Source organism: Trachymyrmex septentrionalis, unplaced genomic scaffold, assembly GCF_001594115.1.
Source record: "Trachymyrmex septentrionalis isolate Tsep2-gDNA-1 unplaced genomic scaffold, Tsep1.0 scaffold78, whole genome shotgun sequence".
Lineage (NCBI taxonomy): Eukaryota > Metazoa > Arthropoda > Insecta > Hymenoptera > Formicidae > Trachymyrmex > Trachymyrmex septentrionalis.
In genome coordinates, this window is record NW_017305967.1 from 969,779 (window position 1) to 994,008 (window position 24,230).

The window sequence follows — 24,230 nt, forward strand, 5'->3', positions numbered from 1 at the left end:
CTCAGCATTTGCGAGAGCCTGACGTTATAATGTGGGAGGTCTTCGCAGCAAGGATCTCGACGAAAGCATTTACAAAGATACACACGAAAGTGCATCATCGCGATCGTTACAGTCGAACACGATGATGCACTTTCACATGAGCGGTCACCCAGTTCGCCCGACGGCACAGCCGTCTCTGAGCCACTCTGAGGGGAACGCGCGTACGTGCGGTGAGAGAAGCGAAGGCAACGAAGGAGGACGAAGAAGGAGAGAAGTAGAAGGAGCGACAGAAGGCAAGTGAAGCGAGGGAAATGAGAATGGAGAACACGGTGAGCGGCGACCGGTGGTGGTGCGGCACCGAGCGATCGGTGGAGGGGCAACGGCTCACCTACCTGCCGGTCGTGGGCTCAGTCGGTGTTCGCCAGGTTGAAAATCCGTCCGTCGTTTCTCTTGCCTTCTTAACTGGCCAGTGAACGTACACGAGCCGGCCACGCGCTCTTTTTTCAAAGAAAAACAAACGCGTCGCCGGAAACGTGGCTTCTTTTCCGAGGGGATGGCGCGCGTTCTTCCCCCATTGACCTACTGATCGATTCCTTTCGGTATCGATGTTGAAAATCGCGCGGGAATCCTTCGGATAGTTTTCCTCGATTGTACCGGGGATTCGAAAAGAAAATTTTGCGTACGAATCTTGTGTGTGGAAAAGTGGAGGAGGCGTATGTACGCGCGCGTTTGCGTCACGCATCTCTCTGTGTGTATGTGTGATTACGTATGGTGTGATTCGTGTTGACTGTGCAGGGTGCAACGACACAACGAGAGAAAGAAAGAGAGAGAGAGAGAGAGAGAGAGAGACAACGATTTCAAGTTTCGCTCTCAACGCCAGCCGCTCCGATTGCCTCCTTCGTAGACATGCCCCTGCTGAACAGCCAACAACTGCGACATTAGGTGACATATAGGCGCACACGTGCAGTCATGGTAAGTTTGCACAGACCGCCTTCGGTACGGAGCACGCGCTCTGCAAAATCGAATCTGACGACTCTGAGAAGTCGTTTCCCTGAAGAATCTCAGACTGGATCCAAACAGCAATCTAAAGTCGATCGCTTTAACATCTATTCAATTTAATACCACGTACCGTTGTCACTCTGATTTTTGCTATTAAATTATCTATAAATTGACCAAGACTTTGTGAATAAATTAATAAGAAGGGAGCATGAAAATCAACACTAGTAATTATTGCGAAATTAATCTTTCAAAATTCGTATCCTATAAAAATAAAAATTTAGATATTTCGACTTTTAGGTCATTTTCAGTTTAAACTTACAGTAAAAATTTATATATTTAAATTACCGTTAAAAATAGCATTTAATAATTAGTGTCATTTTTTAAAACTTATAGTTAAAATTACGCACGATATTATTATAATTGTTCTAAGGTCTGTTCAATGTATTGCGATAACATTATGAAGAAAATTGGAAAGCAGTAAAAAAAATTCCTCGGATATTCAACAGTATAATTATGTATTGACAAATCGATGACAGTTATATACTTTATATTTTTATAACCATTGAAGATGTCCAAATTAAAGGTCCAAATGTTTTATTTAGATTTATTGTAATTTTATTCGTATAACATTAAATTTTTATATAAGACAACCAGTTCGAATAGTCCTTTGATATTTATATTTTACTTGAACTTTTAATTTTATTGAACCGTTACTTCTATAATATTTATATTTTTAATTGTTAAAATTCCCATATGCCCCTCGCTAGCCTGAGTTATCAGTGTAAAATTTTACTCATTTTTCGTGTACACTAGTTAGAATCGAATTTTTCTCGCCGCTGTTAGTATAATCATCTAGTATATCCTCTATGTTGTGTATCACAATCAGAACTTTTCTTAAATGATAATCATTTTTGAAAACAGAAGTCTCAAATCTACGTTTAACCATGACTGTTTTTTAAATTCCTTATATCTTAAATTAAATTATTTGTCACATTAAATTTTTTATTCAATTGTATCTGAATTATGTAACTTATAACTTCTTATTCAATTGCATCAGAACTGTAGAACTTATAACTGAACTGTATTATTTGCAACTGAATTCTTGGCTTATACTTTCATTGAAATTATTTTTATTTCAAAATAGAGCATTTCTTTTCAACTTATTCCATTTACTGTAGTCAACTTTTTGATTATCATTAATTTTTTCGTTAAATTTAATCGGAGTATTGAAGCGAGAATTGCAATCATTGCGATATCGCGATTTTTCGGTGACTTTTTCGAATACAAATAATATACGCGCTACCTTTTCTATGGCTTACTACTGTACAGCCATTCTTATTTTATGTACTTCTTTCGAGCAACAGAGAATACGATATGGGGAAATGAACCCTTACACATTAAAATTATGCGCGCGGTTGCTCTCACGTGCACGGAGTTTAAAGGGCATCTTATAATAAAGGTCGACGTGTGTAAGGAGGCCCAAGCGAGCTCTGATATCTTCATTTTACGTATGCGAGCTGCAAGAGAGGAAGCTTGCAAGGTGAATACGGACGCGTCGGATTGGTATGCGGTGTCCATAATTTGCAGCCATAAGAGTGTCGTTAATATGGCAAACACGCGAACGTGCGTTTTACGCGTGATATTCCCGGCAATTTTGAGGATCTCTTGCCATTTTCTGTCGAAGTTTTGTACAATATAATCGCGGACTACTCTTGTCTTTAATCCACATAATATACGGAGTGGATCCAAACGTTCCACAAGCAGACTGTGAGATTTTATAAAAATTCTGAATAAATTTCCCACAAACATGTAACGAAAAATATTTCTTTAAAAAGTTAGCGCCTAATTATTTTTGATATGGTTATCTTATGTACAGTTTACAAATATCAGAGAGAGATATATTATCTTTCAAAAGAAATCGAAATTATGTACGTTCCATAAATTTTAAGGTAGCCAATTTCAAATATAAAAAAGTATTGTTTGTGACTATCGACGATATAGCTTCTTAAAAATATTCTTCGTTTATATATTAGGGCCTTAGGCCTTATAAGTGAAGAATGTTTTTGAAAAACTTTATCATCAATAATCGAAAAAAAAACTTTTTGTAAAACTTGAAACTGCAATGGTTATTTCAAAAGACTTATGGAACGTACCATTGTCATTTTCATCTTATTTAAAAGATAATTTTTTTTATTCAGAATTAAATTTTCTGTAAAATCTCGAAGTCTTGTCGGAACGTTGAGCTTCACCCTGTATAGTAAAAATAAAACGATATTGCGGTGATTTCGTTGACGAGAGAACATTTATATAAGTGTTGACAAGTCATCCAGAAAGCATCTGTCTTCACCACAACGCGGTTACTAATCGTGACCGGCAAATATAACCATTGAGAGATGTTGACTCAGACATAATGATTCGTGTTAGCAAGCATTTCGGGAATGGTTTACTAATTCAGGTACTATTTTACGCAAGAGAGATCGTTGCAGCCAACATCGAATTGATACAGTTGCCACCGCCATGTTTCTTGCTTCTTTTATTTATAGAATGGCTTTTCCTGCGTCGTTTCTCTGCGCAAAAAGTTTCTGTCGCGAAAGATTAATTCTGCTCTCACGCGCGAATAGATCGTGGCGTCCACATTATGCAAACGCCGCGCGTGAATTGCGTGTCTCGATTTACATTACTGCGACGCGTGATCCGCTGGATCGTTGCGTGTTGCTTATCGCCCGAATCCCGATCCAAATTCATAAGCAGCCGTCTGTAATTTATTCTCAATAAGTATACGTTGTATGTCGCGCGAATCCCCTTCTTTCCACCTCGATGATGTCTGGACTTGTTAATTTATATGTATGAAGATTCAATTTGTAATAAATGTATCTTATTCTGGTTCTTCTAGTAGATTATAGGGTTATTTCGAAAACTTGAAGACGATCATTTGACAAGCAACACAAATTTTTATCGTGTATTAATATCCCCAGTCGACACCAATTAAAATAACATAATATTAATGTTATAATTTTGCACTCAACAATATAATAGTTATGTAACCATGTGTTATATTTATATTGTTATACAGTTGGAAAATTTGTGTTAAATTTAACACATTTCATGTGTAAAATTTCCTAATTTGGATCTTAAATGGTTCACTTAAATTTTTGTGTTAATTTAAAATAAGATGAATATGTTAAAAAAAATAACACAAAAACATAACACTGACAATTTGTAAGCAACCATATTTCCTTATTAATATTCATACTTCTTTATATTCATATTTTTTCTTCGGTAAAATCAACATTTATAATATGTTAAATTAACAAATTTGATTCATTTATCTTAGAATTTACATTTTAAAATCTTATTTTTATGTTATTTTAATACTGAAAAATATTGAATATCTTATACTTTAACAAAATTTTAATAAGGACTTGGATCGTTTCTAATATAAATACAACAGTTTTTTTACTGTACGAATTACTTTCAGTTGATGTCTGGGTTGCTATTAATATTGCAAGTATCGTAAAAAATTTATCCATTGAGTATTTTCGATTAGAATATCGAGCATAATATTTGAATAATCTTTCTTCAGTGGTCTTATATCGAATTATAAAACTATCGAAGCCTTGACTGTCATTCGCCAAGATTTTTTTATGTATCACCATCTTACGAAGCAGTATGTCGTGAAGTCACGCGAGGCAAGAAATCGCTGCACATTACAAGATCTAAGTACCAATAATTTCTTAACTATGTCACGATACGATGTCCTTTCGCGAGGTTGAAGCTCGAGGTCGAAAAATCGAATAACATTCGCTGACAGTGAAAGGTAGTTCGAACGATAGAAGCAGGTTTGTTGAAGATGCGATTTTTTAAATTAGAAGCTTTTTATTTATGAAATATTAACTCACTGCGTACGATTCACGAGATATCTCGTGTTTACCAAACCAAACAAGACCGGATCGCACGCAAAGTTTCTCGTTTTTGCATTTCGTTATAATCCCATACTAATGACTCGGTAATAAAATATTAAAGTAATTATGTCCGATTGTTATGTTATAAGAAATACTTCAATCTATATGAAAGAATTTCGAAACAAATTGTGAATAGAATGCGAATAGAAAAAAATGCTTGAACGAAATTTCAAAACTTTAAAAAATGTGCATGCAACGCATTAAAATGTATTTGAAGAACGAAATTTAAAAGAGAATGTGAAAGAAATAGCTTTAATTTGTTATTGCAATATTATTAGGATGTTTGCTTACTTGAAAAAAATAAACCTGGAATTTTCCAGATATTTCTTTTTTTTTTTCTTAAAAATTAGAGATTTTTATAAAATTTTATCTCAGTGAAATTTTTCAAGTTTTATCTTTAAATAAAAATTCTGTCTCTTTTTAAGAATATTGTTTCTTTGTTTTATTTTTTCTTAGTAATATAAAATGTCGATAACCAGTTAACAATAAGTACGGCATATAATATATTTACATAAATTTTCGTTAACTCATAAATTTGTACTTAAAAAAATCTGAGTGGCATATACATACATATATACATATATATAGTAAACGAGAATAGCAGCTTACTGATACTGTTGCGAGACTTCCCTATACTTATCTTATAGATTTTGTGGCTTCAATTGAAGGAAAGGATAAATACAGTTCCACAGTCTCTCGTAGAGAATCCCTATTTTCTACTAATTTATAATATATAGTTTAATTTCCTACTCACATTCCAATTTATTTGAAAAATGCATCAAACGGTTCTCTAATCTTCTCTGGAATTTTGAATAAAAATACCTGAAAAATCCAGGAATTTTCAAGGAATTTTGTTAGAAGATTTTAGTAAACATCCTAGGATGTGTTTAGATTTCTATCTGAATACTTCTCAGATACTGTGTTATTCTTGTTTAACATTCGATGATAATATATAAAGATGAAATGATACCTGAGTGACAATTGGTTGAAAATCTATAAAATATCTATAGCCTTTATTATATGTACAATAAACAATCATTGTTACAATTTGAAACAATTTTTAGAAAACATTCAAGGTACGTATTATAGAGTTTTTCGGAATAAATTCCGATTGGAATCATTCAATTATTTCCTAGATTTCTCTATTGTGTTTTCTAGAGAAAATGGAATAATTCCGACCAGAATCTATTCCGAACAATTACGTAATACATACCCAGGGTACTTATTACGAAATTATCTAGAATGAATTCCAATCGGAATTATTCAATTATTCCCTAGATCTCTATTGCGTTTTCTAGAAAAAAAAAATGGAATAATTCCAATTGGAATTCATTTCGACTTGTGCCATGATAGTTTTATCGCATTAATTCGGAATCAGCATAATTTCCACTAATTTTTTAATTAGATATGTGAAAGCAAATATGTACATGTGTATTTACGAATCAACCGTAAATTTTTAGTGAGGCTCAGTCTATGGTGGAAGACATTTTCTTCCATCATGGCTCAGCCAAAACGCGTTTTATTTATTTCTACAACAATTTCTCACTATCTAAAGTTGACGCGATCGTTTTTAAAGGCAAGTTTTGCTTGATACATGATCTCATTAAATCCGTTATTTATCAAACGAAATGCTGCGTTCGGAAATAAACGTGCAATCGCACTTATTTCAACCATCTATAAAAGAGAAATACCGGTTATAAGTATGATTTAAGTTCTACATCGTTTCTCAGCGCTTCGTATCTCGCTCGATACGCTTTATCCACCGTATGAATCTCTCGGAAATGCTGTTCGCGGTGTTGTCACGCATTTCTTAGCGGCGATCTTAATAGATCGCGGTATGTATATCGGCGTATATCGACGAGCGAACAGATCGATTCCAGATCATTATCCTGTCGGGGACGACGAGACGTTTTATTAATACACGCTGCGAAATTACGGTTTTGCGTATGCGCGCGTGTCTAGGTGTGGGCCAGTCATGCGTGCCGGATTGCCGCAAAACCCTCCAGAAGCGAATGCTAATCATAGCCCTGCGGGATGTAGGAAAGAGAGGGCTAATACCCTCTCCAATGTCTCCATAGCATTGACGTTTTCCTCTACCTCGATCCGTCTCCTTCTTGTGATCGACTCATGGTTCACACCCTAATTGCATCTTACTCGCGACAGCACGGAACCGTGTCCCTCTCGTTCGTTTCCACGCTCGCTCGCCGGAAAATTGCAAATCGGCGATTTTCGTGGGAGCGTGGATCTGCGAATCCGCGCGATTTTCCCTTCCGCGTGAACTTACTTCAACCTTTCAGCGATAAGGTCGTGGGATCGGGTACAGCGACCGACGTTAATACATGCCGTTTCTAATGCACTCTGATATGTGTACCAGGAAACTCCGGGCGGGACAGATATGTCTTGACGTAATCCGATCGCGCAATCGGCCGCCGCTCAGCCAGTCTGTTTGTCTGTCTTCCGTGGTCTTTTTCCTTTTTCTCGAATACTAGGGTTCTTTGACAGAGTCTTTGGCCAAGAATTGCGCGATTGGTCCAGTTTCACGACGGTATGAAAAACACAACCTTTTACCCCTCCGGCAAAGCTGTCCGTAGCAAATTGTTTCGCGCGGCTCGTTAACTTCGATAAAATACTGTGTACCGCGAGATTTTTCAATCTCGCGTAGATGTTATCGTCAATATATTGGTTATTTCGGATACGTAGTTACAATAGACCAGTTTGATCTACTGTGCGCTGCTAAACCATTTTATAGATTAGAGAAAGAAAGTGGATTAAATCGGAAGAAAAATGATTGTTATACGATGTCGAACAATTATAATTCTATAGATTAGTAAACGACATTTATGTAAAAGGATATCATCATCGTGAAGTATTTTTCAATTAATTTTAAGATAGGTAATTTTAACAAAATTTTAATTTGAAATTTAATTTGTCAACAGTGAGAAAAAATTTCGTATTGTATAGTATGTTGGTGCAATAGTTAATAAGTATTACCAAACACAATAATAACTGTTTGATAATAATTATTAAATATATGCAAATTAAAGTTTAGTTGATTCAATGCTATTTTTGTTGTTGTATAAACCGCTAAATTTTTTGTTATGTTAACATTCAACTATTTCATTAAAACAATTAGTAACTATTCTCTAAGCTTGATTATTAGCAATTCTTTTCAATAAAAATATTGGAGAATTGAAATTACATCGTTGGGAAATTTGTGTTAAATTTAACACATTTACAAAAAAATAATAACACAGTTTATAAATCATGGAAGCAATATTTTTTCAGTAAAATCAATATTTGTGATATGTTAAATTAGCATACATTTTATTCATTCATCTTTAGAATTTACGTTTTAAACATTATCTTTATGCTATTTGTTTATTTAATGTCATAAATTGTCATTTTGAAATTCACTAAAAAATATTAAATATCAATTTAACACATGAACTATTAAAAATAACAATCACATGTGTGTTGTGTTAAATTAACACTCAAATACAAAATTCAATAAAAAGTGTTTACAAGAACTTGAGTGGATTGTTTTCAACACAAATACGAAATGTTTTTTACTGTACAGGGAAATAAAGGAAGATAATTTCGAAATTCTTAAAGAATCCGCGATCGTGTAATAGCAAGTCTATCTATATCAAAGATTATTTCACTCTTCTTCATGGGATCAACGACACCTTTTGGCGCAGTGATTGAAACACCTTTTGACGCGAGACTATCTCTTTATTATTACAAAGCAGAGGAATAACTAAGTAATAATAGTAGCGATAGTTAATAGCAATTCGTTGCAAAATGCCAACGTGACATTCACGCGAAGGAAAGTCTGAACGTACACGAATCGGGACGCGAGACATCGGGAGGGGCAGAGGAGAAGCAGGTATATCAGCTAAGGAAAAATGACGGATACGAAGCGGTTATGTGCCAGGTCGACCGGTTCTTCTTGTTACTCACTTCCTTCGCGAGACATATACTGGGTGACGATGACAACGCGTTCGTCCACCGCATAAAGCGCATTGAACTGCATCCTGCTGCAAGGAAAGCGAATCTCGTCTTAACGCGAAGATACGTCGCGCCGTATTAGAAGTCGTTCAATCAGAACGATTTCTCGATTAGATAATAGAAAAAAGTACAAGTCAATGATCTTGCTTTTACGTATTATTATAAATAATATTATAGTAATATTATAAATAACTAAGAATCAATTAATTAATAAGCGAAAAGAAATCAAATTCATAACTTATTATAGATTTAATTTATTTTAGCAGAAAGCAATGAGTGAAATTAAAATCTAAAATCTTAAAGAAACGTTGATATATATTATTGTACAATTTATAGATATAAAATCGATCGTTAAATACGAGTAAATCGAAGCTGAAAAGTTTTCTTAGGAACTGGTATTTTAAAGTAGTTAACTGCTTGTTGAAATTCAAATGAGATCGAGTTTATTAATCTTGACGTGCTTAATCAATGATTATTAGTATTACTATTCGCTAAGTACGTCGGCTATCGCAGTGCAAACAAGAAGGATTGCGTAAATGGCTTAGATAAGTGTTAAATAATCTTCGTTAGGTCTTCATACACGGATTTTACTAGCAACGGTAGTCGGTGTCAGTTATGAAATTCACTATAAACCGCATTGAACTCTGACAGGTGTAAATAATCCACTCGACTCGTAATGACAGCACTATGGTGAAACTGTGATTTGTTAATTGCGCAGAAGCCACTGAAACCGCGGAGCAATCAAAGTCCTGTCGATCCCGTTAATAAACGCATTGAGCATTAATTTGCATCGGATATTCCGCGGATCTATGTACTTGAATTGCGAAGGATTGCATATGAATACGTCGGACTCTTTCTCTTTTCCGCGGTACCGTAGTTTTGATAAATTCATTAAATCTTCAATGCCGTGCGAAGAATTAACGCGCCTAACGAGATAGAGATCCGCTATAGCGAAATTATCCTTCCCTCGGCACATAGAATGTGTAATCGTAACAAAGGGCAAATTCTCATGGCGGTTACAACACGAGTGCATGGTCTTTTTTTCCCACGTGTCAAACGACGCGTCTTCGCGTGTAAGAAAACGCTGGCGGCAAAACGCAGACGTAGCTTTGCGATGAATACTTCTTCTTGCTTCCTGGTAACTTCAATATTCACGATTGCTCTAACAGCGAATCAGGAAGAACAGATTTGAATCGCAAATCGCTCTGAAGAAGAGAGAAAATGCAGAATAAAATACATCATCCCATTTCATCAAGTATTCGAATCTTTTAAGAAATTAAACGAATTACGAAATCATATTTAATTGAGTTGTTCGTAAGATAGATCTTAATAAATGCAAATATTTTGTATCCAATTTGACGAATGTTCTCAATTTCTCTATGGGCTTTCTATTCTTTATATCGTATAATTAAGCAGATTATGATAAAGTTTTTTGTCATTTTAATTTTTAATTTAAATTTTTTATCACTTTTATAAAATTGAAGCAACGAAAATGTACAAGATTCTTTTCTTATCTACAATGTACCTCAATATATGTGCATAAGACTTTAATATGTGTATATCATTTGGTTGTTTAATATAAAGCTTCTCGTGTGTTCTCATTTATAGTAGATTAAAAAATTAATCTCCCGGCAGTTTCTTAAAATGAAATCTATTATTTTTTCGGAATAATCGATTGAAAGCATAAAGATCTCGTGATGCTCACGTTTTTTCTAGAATCAAGTTCAGAATCATTGTAGTCAATTTCCTTCAAGGCACGCAGAAGGTGGATGCAAAAAAAAAAGGCGGGATTATTCTCTTTTGCACGTCGCCATTGTGTAATATTCGAACGGGAGGTACTACTTTCAAGGAATCCTAATTACACGCCTCCTCACTTGCTCGTTTTCCTGGAAAGTGATTCAAGAACATGCCATTGATCAACGCGATTACTACGCTCCTCGAAATTCTTACGAGACAGCTAGAAACCGGCATACATTCATGTATCGGCCGTCAAAGATTTCTCTTTGACGGCACTACTGATCGATCGACGAGTATCGACAAACGGGCATCGAGGTCTCTTAAGTAGGCAATAATAGAGCCAGCTCAGGAGAGAGGCTGCAAATTTTATTTACCTCGCACTGATATTACCTGTAACATTACGTACCATTTTCTCATCAACGTTAATTGGATTATTAGAGAAGTGATAAGCCGTAATGTTCACGTAAGTTTATTTAGACGTTAATAATATTCACGTGTTTCTTTTTTAATAATCGTGCCCTTCCACGTGAACGTTCTCCATCTGGCGTTCTTAACTCTAGCAGATAGGAAGTGAAAGGAGAGCCTTAAATCCCTTCTAATCCTGCGGTTTTGGATTTATGCATATAATATCGTGACACCGGGTATTTGTGGGCCTTTCCTGTGCCTTTCTCGGGTCATTGACGGTTAGGGGGAGGGGGCTAACGTGAACGAATGTACAGTTACGGCGAATCGCCGAAGTCGATGGTGGAACGCCGAAGAGGAACGGCAGACGAGGAATGGACGGATGGCAAAAAGGAGGCCACAGGCGACCTGACCGTCACCGTTATATCGGCGCCCACGGCGGTGAAGGCACTTCGGAGCTCACCTCGATTTACGACTAGTTTCTCGTAACTTAGCACCAGCACGTGTACCCCGTCCATTGCACGCCGACGACGCCGGCGTTTTGACTCTCTACGTTTGACCTCTGCACCTATACCGGCTGTTCAGGTTTACGCAGCTGACCGCGACGTGCAACATCACCTCCCCGTGTGACAGGTACACCGGCAAATGAGGTATAAATTAGGACGCCGTCTAACTCCGGGGGAGGAGCAGCGCGTCGCTGAATGTTTGAGACTCCATCAGGAATGAATATCGCCCACCTGTTGTCACCGACGATTCATGCAAACCTCTACCTGTAGAGGTAGATATACTTTTACAAATTGCTCGGTATAGTTAGACGTCGCGTGCCACGTCTATATTTCATTCACTCGGGAGATATGTAATATTCCAAGACACACAGAAATAATAATTAATCTTGATAAGTCTATATTTATACAATTGCGATCAGGAAATTACAAGTTTCGAATGTAGCAAAAAATGGAGGAAATTATATCGTCATGTGTAGCTACTAAAATGCTTATTAAAAAAAATTGAAGTTATAAGTTATATCCGGAAATAGTGTGGTAAGAAACGATTTCTTACACGGAAAATAGCGCTAGCGTATTGATGGGCACGCGAGTCGTTATCACGATTCTGTTATCAAACGATTTTCATCCAGAAGATGCGAAGAATAGGAAAGGGGAAGTACGGTCAACTTTCTTGTGCCCCCTGATAGGTCACGTTTACTTGCAGTTTGCTTTCTTCTGTTGTACTTGTATTGCACTTTCTTTCTAGAAGAGATTATCGCGCACGTATAAATCGAAAAGAAATGTTTTTTTACTCTTTATTGATAGTATTAAAAGTTTCACAATTCAACAACAAAAGAAAAAGAATGGAAAAGGTATTATTTTATAAATTAAAAAAATGTGTCAGAATAAAAATAATTTTTTAGTAAATATTTTTTTTAAATATCATATTTTATTAAAATAAAAGTTCGCATCATCTATCCATAATGCGTTTCAAAAGCTATTTTTTTTATTTTGTGAAGATAATTTAATTAGTGCAGCTTTCGTTAGTTCCTTCTTATCTTTTTCATGCGCGAGTAACATCATTCTGTAATTGTAAAGCCCATTCTTGCCACTCTCTTACTTCATCTTCCGAGTTCGTGCACGTGCATAGCTTCGGTAGTATGCGATTAATGCATAGATGCATGCAGGAAGAAGGAAGTCGGTACGCAGTAACGCTAATGCACTTCGCAATCGTTAAATATCTTTGGAATTAAGTTTGCGAATTATTTTCGCCTATTATCATCGAATTTAATTTTCACTTCAACTGCATGTATACCGCGATTCTCGCTGCAAAAAGCAGGGGAGCATCACGCGTTTTTAAAAAATGATTAATAATTTTGAAATGTTGTCTAAATCTGTGTCAGTATGTCTCAAATATCTCATATTCAATTTTAAATCTCATTTTTAAAAGAATAGATCTCTTGCATGAGTTTATAATTGAGTCCCTTAATTGACAAGTGGCATATAAGTCCAAAATTAGGAAAAATGCATTTGTTAAAGAAGTAGAAAAAGTGACCGTAAAAAAAGCTGGATTTAAGTCATTCCAGCTTTTTTTACGGTCACTTTGTTTATGATGTAAAATTGATTTTTATTTTTTATAAACATAAAAACAAAATAAAAATAAATTAAATTAATAGATACAACAAACATTCTTGATACTTTTTACTTCTATAACAAATGCATTTTTTCTAATTTTGAATTGTTAAGTTTTAATGTTAGATCCTTGATAAATCTCTTTATTTTTTATTTATTTTATTTTATATGTTACAATATATGAACAACTATAAATTAAAGAAATAAATTAACTGTAAAAATTACGAATTTTTTAGAACGAGATTAGCGACTTCTTGTTCTCCATTTTCCGATTTTCAAGTATTTTATTCTATAAATTTTATTTATATTTTATTTAAAATTTAAAGTAATGGATTGGCTTACGCCTTACACACACCTACCACTCAAATATTAGTAATTCTACTATTTGCCTGTGAAAATTAGAAGATAAAAATCAAGAAAACGCAAATTTTACTTAGATTGTGTACAATTGTAGCATTTTGTGTCCACACACATATAATATCCCTAGATCTAAATATTCCTTAATTAATTTTTATATTTTATATATATTTATGAACGATTCGATTATCTTTCTCACTTTGCTCGTCCTTGGAATGCAATTTCTTCAGCGAGAGAAATATAGATATTCGCCGCACAAGAGTCGGTATTATCGTGACCGCGAAAGTTGCGAGGACCACCTATACGCCGCGGATCCGGCTCTAGGAGGTTTCTTCGGGTAAGTATTAACAAGGAAAACGTGACGACATCCCGTGGGTCCGACTTACTTCGGACGCGGCGTAAGGGAGCGGCGACACGTTGCATCCACATCGGGATCGATGCACCCTGCTGCGCAGTGGAATTTGTTGGCGCGGAATTTGCGTTCGTTCTCGTGTCGTCCGATCGTGTAACACGCGACTTACAGTTAGAGAGCGGATTTCGCGAATAGACATTCCTTCACGTTCGCACATGTCCGGATCGCGTCCTTTATTCGTTCCTATGTTCGAAAAAATTAATTAAAAAAAAAAAAGAGTATAAATTTAGAATAGCTTTTTTTACCCTAAAAAAATTAGTCTAAATTTTTTTACTTTAATTAATATTTTTACCCTAAAAAATTAGAGTAAAATTGAGAGATGGATATTACGTGATCGACAAAGTGTTACAATAAAGAAGGATACAACTTTCACTTTTTTTTTTGTGACAGTTCGGGAATCGTTCTATTTCTACATTTTCTTATGTATTTTTCTTCATGGAAACCGAAAATTATTATAATAATGATATTAAAGAAAATGATATTCAAGAAAAAATTGGAACATTGAAATTAAGAATAAAATCCTTATTCACATCATTACGAAATCGCTGTCAGTTACCTATGTTTCAATCATTTAAAAACTCAGAATTAAATTAATAACTCTTAATTTTCGCAAGTAAATTTAAATATTTTTATTATAAGGATAAAACTCCTGTTATAATATTACATATTAATTGCAATACTACGATATTAATTAATATTGATACGAGGCAGTACGCCAAAAAGATTCAAATACAATATAACATTGGTAATCATAATTAACGTGGTAATGATTATTAATGTTATTACGACAGAGAAATATAAGCTAAATCGAACGTTTTTGTTTGAGAAAGTCTTTGCTTCATGCTTGATTTATCTGACGAATAATTTTTTTTCTCGGTCGTAGAATTTCTATTGTATTGAATTTCTACTTTATATAAAACACTTTACATAAAATACAGACAGCAGTGTATTTCCTATAAAGTTTCGATCGATGAAATTGCCGCCGAATCGCATGTTCCGCGACATCCTTTATTTATTTTTGCGCGGTGCGTAAATTATTATCGTATTATTTTCCGCTTCTCGAGAAATAGAGACAGAGAGGGAAAGAGAAACATCAATCTGTGCTTTCTACGTGCATTAATGCGTACTAATGTCGGTGATTAGGAACTCGCGCCTGCTCGTCGCGATCATAAATCAACGTTACAAATCCATAGTTGAGGAACGACCGCTACACTGAATGCGTGCACATCCGCGTCGCCACGTATTATCTATCATTCGCTCGCGTTTGTTGCATTAATTGTCGTTTTGGAATTGCTTAGTTACCGTTGCAAGGCAAGACGAGACGCAGACTTCCCGAGTGCGTGCCTGACGCGCGTCGATGCGTTCGTGCGTAAAGCTTAGTGAGCCTGTCGTGAATTGCATCGATAATTAATGAAAACCGTGCTCTGTGACTCAACAAATGAGATTGTAACAAATTTGCATAGACATGAATTTATGGCAAAGTTAATAAATGAATTTAGCTTATTGCAATTTCGCAGTTTTCCCCCAAATAAACTCAAAAAGAGTAACATTATTTATTGTATCTATTTTAATTTATATTATTTTCTTATCTTTATATTTTTATTGTTGTCTTATTATCTTCCTTGCATTATCTATGTACTTCCTATAGTTTATTATTATTTCTATTTGCTTCGAGCTTTGGTTTTGTCTCTAAAGATCAAAATCGCGGAAAGTAATTGTTGGAAAGAATTATTTTGCTAAAGTATCTATAAAAAATTTAGATAAATACAGATCTGGAAATAATTTTGTTGGACCATCATAATAATTATGTAGGAAACAAGTATGATTAGCAATGCTGCAAAAAGTTTTTACATTTTTTTCTAACAACTAGTTCAAGTATCCTACATAAATACTTTCATAATCTAACAAAATTATTTTTCAACTTGAATTTATAATCTATACTGATAAAAAATTTCTGATTGAAAATGAACAAATCAGAATTTTCTGATTAAATTTATTAGAATTCTAGTTAAGATAACCGGAATTCTGGTTGATACAATATTTTTGATAAAGTCTATCAGAATTCTTATTCTTACCAGAATAATCATATTGTATCAATCCAAATTTTAGTTATCTCAAAGAATTATAGTAGACTTGACCAAAAAATTCTGATTCGTCCATTTTCCATCAGAATTACTATTTAGTCCAACCAGACCATTTTTCTCAGTGTAAACTTTTATAGATACTTTAGAAAAATTTTTCTCTCTATGTGGATTTTCGTACAATTCTTGAGTTTTCTAAGAAATTCTTGAATACGTAAGAACGTTTGGAATTACGCCGCGGTAATAGAATTGTCTACATTTATATCTCCGGAATGCCAGTCCTGCGGTCGGTGTTGGACAGTAAGAACTGTTGAGGGACACTGCGTCAATGGTAGAAGAAGACATATTCTCCTTGTGCGGAGGTGCGTCTCTAAGTGCATGAGGAGCGTTTTCCAGGGCGAGTTACCAGTTTAATCTTCTATATAAAGGGCGTGTATGTGTGCTGCTTTTAACCGCACACTGCCGGTTGCCAGCCGCTAGCGCTGGCGAACGAGCAGGTCGTAGAGCAGGTAGCCAGGTGCACGATACGATGCAGGATAAGAAGGAAGAGACTACAAGGAGTCGCTCAGCGTAGAAAACAGGGTGAGAGAGAGAGAGAGAGAGAGAGAGAGAGAGAGAGAGAGAGAGAGAGAGAGAGAGGAAATGTGTGAACGAAGTCGTGGACACGAAATTATTTCTATTTCGATCATGAAAGAAACACGTAAAAACACCAGGAATTCAACTGTTTGAATGCAACGGAAACCACAACGGAGCCTCGGCTTTCTCTAAAGTCACAATCGATTACGCCCGCTTTGCGTCTGGTCGGCTCACATTCGAAGATGAGGCCAAACTTTCTCTGATCGCGTGTATATACCAGGACCAGGATAATACCTCTCCCTTTTGCCGCTATGGTCGTAAATTTTCGCATTTAACTTTAATTCGCAAATCGCCTTAGCATTTAATTTCGATTCGTAAATCTGCCAAAGATTCACAAACATGTTTTTGAGAGAAGCATACCTTGCGGATTATTTATTTCTTTTTATACCTGCGTCGTGCACGATGCTGCAATCACGACGTGAGCTTTCAGACGGTATTCCAATTATCACTATGAAAATCAACGTAAAGCGGGTTAAGGGCTTCTACTTGAGACCTGTATAAGTGCAGACTCGAACAATGTAAGTTCGATCGATATTCTTACTCGTTTTCAGAATTATATTAACGACTATTACCAAAAATTTTCAGGTTTCATAATAATAAATTTATAAAGAAAAAAAAAATGTAGTTCATTGTATATTATTATAACATATTCATTAAAAATTATGACTATCAAACTCGAGTTTATTTATGAAAAATAAGTTTAGAGTTTCTAGGATACCTTGTATATTCGTAAGGTTTTTCGATGTTTAATTTTTCTGATATCTCGATGCAAGCACTGGCTTTCTGTAACTTTTAACGACAGTATCGTTATCATCACATCATCGTAGCGCAGTTATTATATGTATGTGATAAAAAAGTCGGGATTGGAAAAATGTTCAAAGCTGATCGGCGCTTTCGATTTGACGTGTGCGATCGCCATGTTCTTTTTACTGTTCGCAGCAATTCGTCGTTTCTTAGGAAATGCAGCCTATGTCCTCGAACGAAGGAGGTACGATGCGTAGTTTCGATTATTCTCGGAGCGACTCGCGAAAGCACTCGCGCCGCGTATCTCGTAATTGCGAAGCTGCAACGCTTCAAAACGAAGATGGAAACATTATGGCTGCACCGTACGCCGACCTAACGATCCAATGCCCGCGAGCGTGCCTGTAATTAGCGTCTCGATTAGTCAGCTATGTGTGCCGGGATCGGCGCCTCGCGACGGCCAAGGGAGAAGAGAGAGAGAGAGAGAGAGAGAGAGAGAGAGAGTTTGTATCGAGAAGTTGAAAAATAAATCAAACTCGTTTTGAATACTAGGCGAGTCAGGCGTTTATGGTAACAATTCCGAACGGATCTTTAACTGCATGCTTATGAAACTTTGGGCAAAGCAAAGAAGAAAATTCTTCATCTTAGAAATTATTGATGGTTCTCATTAAAAAAAATTTCAAACTGATAAAAGAGATTTAATATAATAAGATAATTGTAAGAAATTCAGAATAGCAAAAAGGATTGGAGTTACAATTGTTTCTTGTTAAAGTAGACTTCAAATTAAATTAGAATTTCTTCTTGTTAAATTAGGCTTCACTTTTATAGAAAGAAGAAATTTTCGTTATCTTTTCTGTATTTTCCGTTCTTCGACGATCTTTAACGCTCTGGCATTTGTAATTAAAATATTTGACGAGCAATGAAATGTCTTTCAGTTACGATCTCATAAACGACATCTCGCAAATATGCATATAATCGATCCGTTGTTAGATGTTCTTTAGTCGGCGAGATGCAGCTTGTTGACCATATGGCATTGATTGTCACGAGATATTTATTGCACTAGCATTTAGACGCAAATTTCTTTATATGTGATAAATATAATATGTCATAATTTTTAGGAAAAAGATTAAACAGAAAGATGTAATTTAATCCTTAATACATATGATGGATCATTCGTGATCTGTGTATTTCTCTTCTTTGAATATTAGAAGCTATCATATTTAGTCACTCGACTAAATATGATATATATTCTTTTTTTTTTAAATACATAATCTTAAAAAGTACTTTCTAACGATTTTAAAGTATATACCTATACAGCACAGAAACTTGTAGCAACATTGCACAACATTTACCATATTACTGCACTCATATTGAAACATTGCAATATTGCTGTAATATTGCTGAAATGATCTGAATAAGTATAATTATTTTATAATTTTTATATTCTTATCAAAGTGATGAAAATTAACTCAGATACAAACGATTCATCATTGTGTAGTAAAAGACTGGAAAATTATCGTACTAAAGGTTAAGATGTGCCATCTGTATCGAACCGTTTTTATCACTGCCAAGATTTTTGGTCTCGTGCAGTATCGATCGCGAAATTAACTTTAAGATTAATTAAAATAAGATGAAATCTTAAGTAGTGTTATGAATCAGCTCGTATTGCACGCGGAAATGACTTGGTAGATCTTCCTTCTCGATATTTGAAGTATACACATACGAGCGCGACAGATGTCTCCATTATGGGACGTCTTGCGAGAAGAAACCTTCATTAAGAGGCTTCGACGTGGAATAAGTCATCGTCGGGGGCTGCTTAGTTGCGTGGCGCATAAACAACTAAGCAGAGCGACCGTGCTCGTAGTCTATCGTTGCGATCTCGTTGCCGATCGTTTTATTTCACGACGATACAATGGTACCGAGATACATCCGCGTGCCTCTCGTAGAGTGGGAATAATGGCATTGTTCCTTGCAGCTGAGAAGTGTAATAGCGTGCGCAGAGCGATATGCAGATGCCCATCCCGCATAATCGGCGTATTTGACACCCACGTTCGCGACCGGATGAAGAAGAACCGGAAGAGATCGCGTGGATGGAAAACGATGCCCAGAGACACGCGGAATTTACGGCACGCCGTTGTGAAAATGATCGTCGTTGTAAATCAACCTCACCGTCCATTTGCGATACAATCTTTCTTCGAGATCGAGACAGAATTAAGTTTTTTTTTTTTTTCAAAATTCGTGGCTCCTTAAGATGTCCACATAACTGCGCCGACATCATCATCATCATCATCATCATCATCATATAGTGGTCGTGAGATGTATCAGCGTAAGAACAGTGTTTCAAGAACATGACATAACGTTTTTCGCGAGAAAAAAGAAATCAAGGTGTTACGCGCTCTTACAAGCGCCCAAATGTTCCCATCGTCGCTTCGATTCTCTTCATCATGCCTGTAATTAACTCTTAACTGGTCGGAGTCTTATGTAAGCCCATTCATGCAATTAGTTACCAAATTGATAATTATTCGGTAAACATGGTTTGTATTATCGCTGACACAAACATGCTCCCGTAATTTTTGTCTCACAATTTCCATTTTTTTCTCTTAACGCTACTGGTCTGTTCAAATTCACTACGTGATCATATTGTTTGAGTCAATATAATTAATAAGCTCTAAAAAATGAAAAATAAAAAAATTCTTACAAAAAAAAAAGAATCTTATATTAATAAATAAAATCATCCAATATCAGAGAAAAAAAAGTTCTTCTTAATTAAATAAAATACAAGTAAGAAAATAAATTACATTTTGGGTTAAACGGACTCCAATAAACCAGTAGGGTTGACAAAATTTAGATTTTTGTAAAGCATGTGGCTTTCCATTTTTTTATAAATTTTCGTCAATCAACGATTTATTAAGTAAAATGTCTCGTAAATATTTTATGAAATATGACGAAAAATAGAAAATTGATTTGTAATAGCTTACTCTTCTTATGTCTTCATAATTGCTCGTAATGTTTTCTTGATTGCAAATTTAGTCGTAATGGTTAGAATTAATTTTTTTTATCGTATTTGTAATCATAACAGATGCGTTACTTTTCTTTTGAGAATTGGAACCTTTTTTTCTCCGAGCGATAGCTCGGTGTACTTTACGCGTGTCGACTTCTCATTAAAGATAGCAGCAAACCTCTTACGCAAACCTCTCCCGACCCGACCGTGAGACCGAGCGGCATGGCACCTCGACGGAAGATTAAGAATGGCGGGCCGGAGATAATTAAAAGTCGGCTCGTAAACGCGGTAGGTGCAGCAGTTTTTGCGAAACCGCCATCATTAAATTTCGCCGAACTTTGGGACAGACGCACGCCGCGATGCGTAACGCGAGACGCGCCGTCCTGATGCACCTTCTTTGCTTAATTACTTACCAGCGTAGGCTTTCGCAAAGAACCACGACGATTAATTATATCGATGTAATTTTAGTAGCGAAGACCGGGCGGTGTACGTTCCTTCTTTGCTTTGCCAATTAGCGAAGTGACGAGAAGACTCGTATGATGTTCTGCGCGATCGTTGCGCGCCACCTTGACGATATACTTTCGTCTCACAACGTCCCCTCAAACTGAAATTCAACTTAATTAAGTCGATTTCCTCGAGGAAGCCAGGGAGACACGCCAAGCGGGAGATCCGATTATCGCGCGGCATCCCGTTTCATGTTTCTTCTCTGACACATTACTTTCATGCGTGCAAGCGTCTCGCATGCGAACATGTACGCGCTCTGCTTGACCAGCTTGACCATGCAAATAAAAGTTAAGTTGTGTGCAAACTAATCTTACAATTATATTTTTTACTGTTATGTATCGTAACGTGAAAAATGATTGTAAAGAACCTTACAATAATTACATGAAAATTGAGTTTTGGGTATATAATAAGTTAATTTTCACATAATGTAGCTCGTAATGTAGTGAACAAAAGATGTCATAGACACAATACTCAATAATGGATAGTTTTTGAACTATGACGTGTTCTGTGAGCACAAGTTTTATTTTGATATACCATAGGTCAAACATTATCTATTATCGAGCTTTGTCTGTGACATACTGACATTTTTTGTTCACCACGTTATAAGCTACATTATATGTGAGAACTCATTTTAACTCGGGATCCAATTTTTATATAATTAATGTGAAAACCTTTAAGCAATTTAGGAAAAAAGTGTTGAAAAAAATTGAGCGTAAGCCGAAAGACTTCAAAAATAAAAAATGAGATTTTCAATTTAGTTTGTATAAATCTGATTAAGAACCTTGTGATTTTGTTATTCAATATTTTATTTATTAAATATTTTTGCGTCGCATTTTTCAAAGCTTGAATTATAAATTCATGTTATTATTTTCATTCACATGTCATTTTACGGTTGTAACTATTTTCTTTTATATGAAGAGAGAGGCAATATAAAAAAAGCTTGACAATTAATTTACATAATTTATCACAATTAACAAAGATATTTAGTTCGTATAAATCTGAATTAAAAGACTTTGCAATTTTGTTTCTTAAATATTTCGGATCTTCTTGATGACGTAATATTTTTCGAAGCGTAAATTATAAATTCATGTTATTTTATACACCGTCTTACAGTTACAACCGTTTTTTTTTTGTACGAGAAGGAAGAGCAACATAAAAAGAAGTTCGACAATCTACGACCCACGTAATTCATAGGAAAGATTTAAAGATGTTTCGATCAAAGATATTTAATACAATCGAAGAGCCAAAGTGCAAAGATATTTGCGTGGGGGGATTCAGTTACTATCCCGGGGCTAAGGTTCCGTTCGAGAAAAGCGGAAGTATCCCGAGGTTCTCACACAGCGAAACGGTCAACGACGATTGCGTTCCCTCGCATTCTCAGGAGTGCATCGTGCGTTCGTTTCGTCGAGGAAGATTCGAGATTACGTTATTGCGCCCATGCCAAACGTGACAGAAACGCAACGATGCGTCGAGGTATAAATTCGAAAACTCAACGTACGCTTCCACCGTGGCGATGGAGATATAGCCATCGAAACGTCCCCCGTATAATTATCGCCTATCGTGCTAACGTAATTATCAGTTAACGCACTGGAGAGAGGAAAGGAACGAGCCAATATAGAGACGAGATGTTTCGCGCGTGGTTTCAAGTCCCGCGAGAATTTAATGAAACGATGGAAATAATGGTCGACCTAGGCCTTGCCTTACGAACGATTCAATTTTCCAGCACGCCCGACTTCCGGCACCGTAAAGCATCGCGCGCCGCATTCGCGCCTGCTTTTCGCGCGGACGGCCGGCGGGACGTTCGATTTTAACGCGTGCGTTCATTACGCGCGGGGCCTCCATTATCGCCTCGAGGCAACGAGGTAAAACCGATACCGCGGCGATTTATAACCGACGGTATAACCGATCGCCTTATGAAATCCCGCGCGCGCGTGCATCTCCGCGAGATAATTGATTTTCTCGCGTCCGGATTCACCGCGACCGTCGCTTCATGGCAGATTTCGCACGGGTCATCAAAGACGCTTATCTGCTGAGGTACAGTCGGCATTTGCTGAGGTGCAAGGCGCATTTTGCTTAACGTTTCAACAGATTGATATCAGGAGAAACATCGAAATCACGATTTAGGAAGCTGACGCAATTCTATCTCGGGGCGAAGAGTTCCGCGGATTAAACGCGTTGGATGGTCGATTACCTTTTCGGATCGATAAGCACGCGGGTAAAAATGCCGTCCCCCGGTTACGACATCGACCGTATAAGTGATCACCTTTGCCAGTAATCAATGTGGCGCAACATAACGCGACATTTAATAATCGTGCTGATAGATCAGCGACGCTATTCGCGCGTAACTGTGTGCTCGAACGAAATGTATCAGTTATCGGTCCTGCTATCGATGCATACGATCGCGGCTCGCGGGGACGAAAGAAGGAACGATTCTATTTTGCGCTTGATTTGTGGACGCGCATAAATTAATGCGAATTCAGTAGTCGGCCGTAACGAGATCGGTGAATCAAACGGGGGGGCTGCCGGCGCTCTATCGGCGATGATTATCGCGCAGCCTCACTGCTGGAAAATTCGTGTTAAATATAACACATTTCATTTTAAATAGTTTATAGCTTAAATTTTTGTATTAATTTAATACAAGATGAATATGTTAGAGAGCAACGCAAATGTTATAATAAAAATGTTAAATAAGTAACACAAAAATATAATAAATTTGTAAGCGAACTTAAAAGCATATTTTTCAGTAAAATTGCATTTTACATGCATTTTATTCCGTAGAATTTATGTTTAAAAACACATTATTCTTATATTATTTATTTACTTACTTATAAATTGTTTTATTTAACACTAAGAAATGTTGAATATCAATTTACAAAACAGAAATATCTATTTAATACAAAATAAATGATTATGTAAAATTAACACTCAAATACGTTAAAAATTTAATTCAAAATTCTAACAAGGACTTGAGACTGTTTCTAACACAAATACAAAATGATTTTTACTGTGTTAGATTCGATAAGGCCGGCTGTATAAAGCTGGCGATCGAGAGAACCGACATAACGGATGAAGGGCTCCTAATTCCGGCCGTGACTCACGAGCTCTTTGAGGATGCGCGATTATTCGCGAGTGCCCGGAGCCGGAAGGCTTCATCTTCTCTTTCTCTACGGTAAAATTAACTTGCCTTCGATGCTCGGGCTCGATCCGACCGAGATAAGTGACGGTAAACCGTGGACGGTCCGTTCATCGACGTACTGGCGATCGTATCCGCTTGTAACATGCATTTTTGTGTAT

General features: G+C 36.1%; 1 protein-coding gene across 2 annotated transcripts in view; it reads left to right on the forward strand.

Annotated features, from left to right (window-relative positions):
* The first annotated feature begins 404 nt into the window (after positions 1-404).
* LOC108754238 (protocadherin-15) overlaps positions 405-24,230 on the forward strand; it is a 136,654-nt gene continuing 112,828 nt past the window's right edge. For both annotated transcript variants that reach the window (XM_018496415.1, XM_018496416.1), the window contains exon 1: positions 405-951. In XM_018496415.1, coding sequence (XP_018351917.1) covers positions 949-951 — 3 coding nt within the window. In that variant the 5' untranslated portion in view covers positions 405-948. The remainder of the gene's footprint in view (positions 952-24,230) is intronic.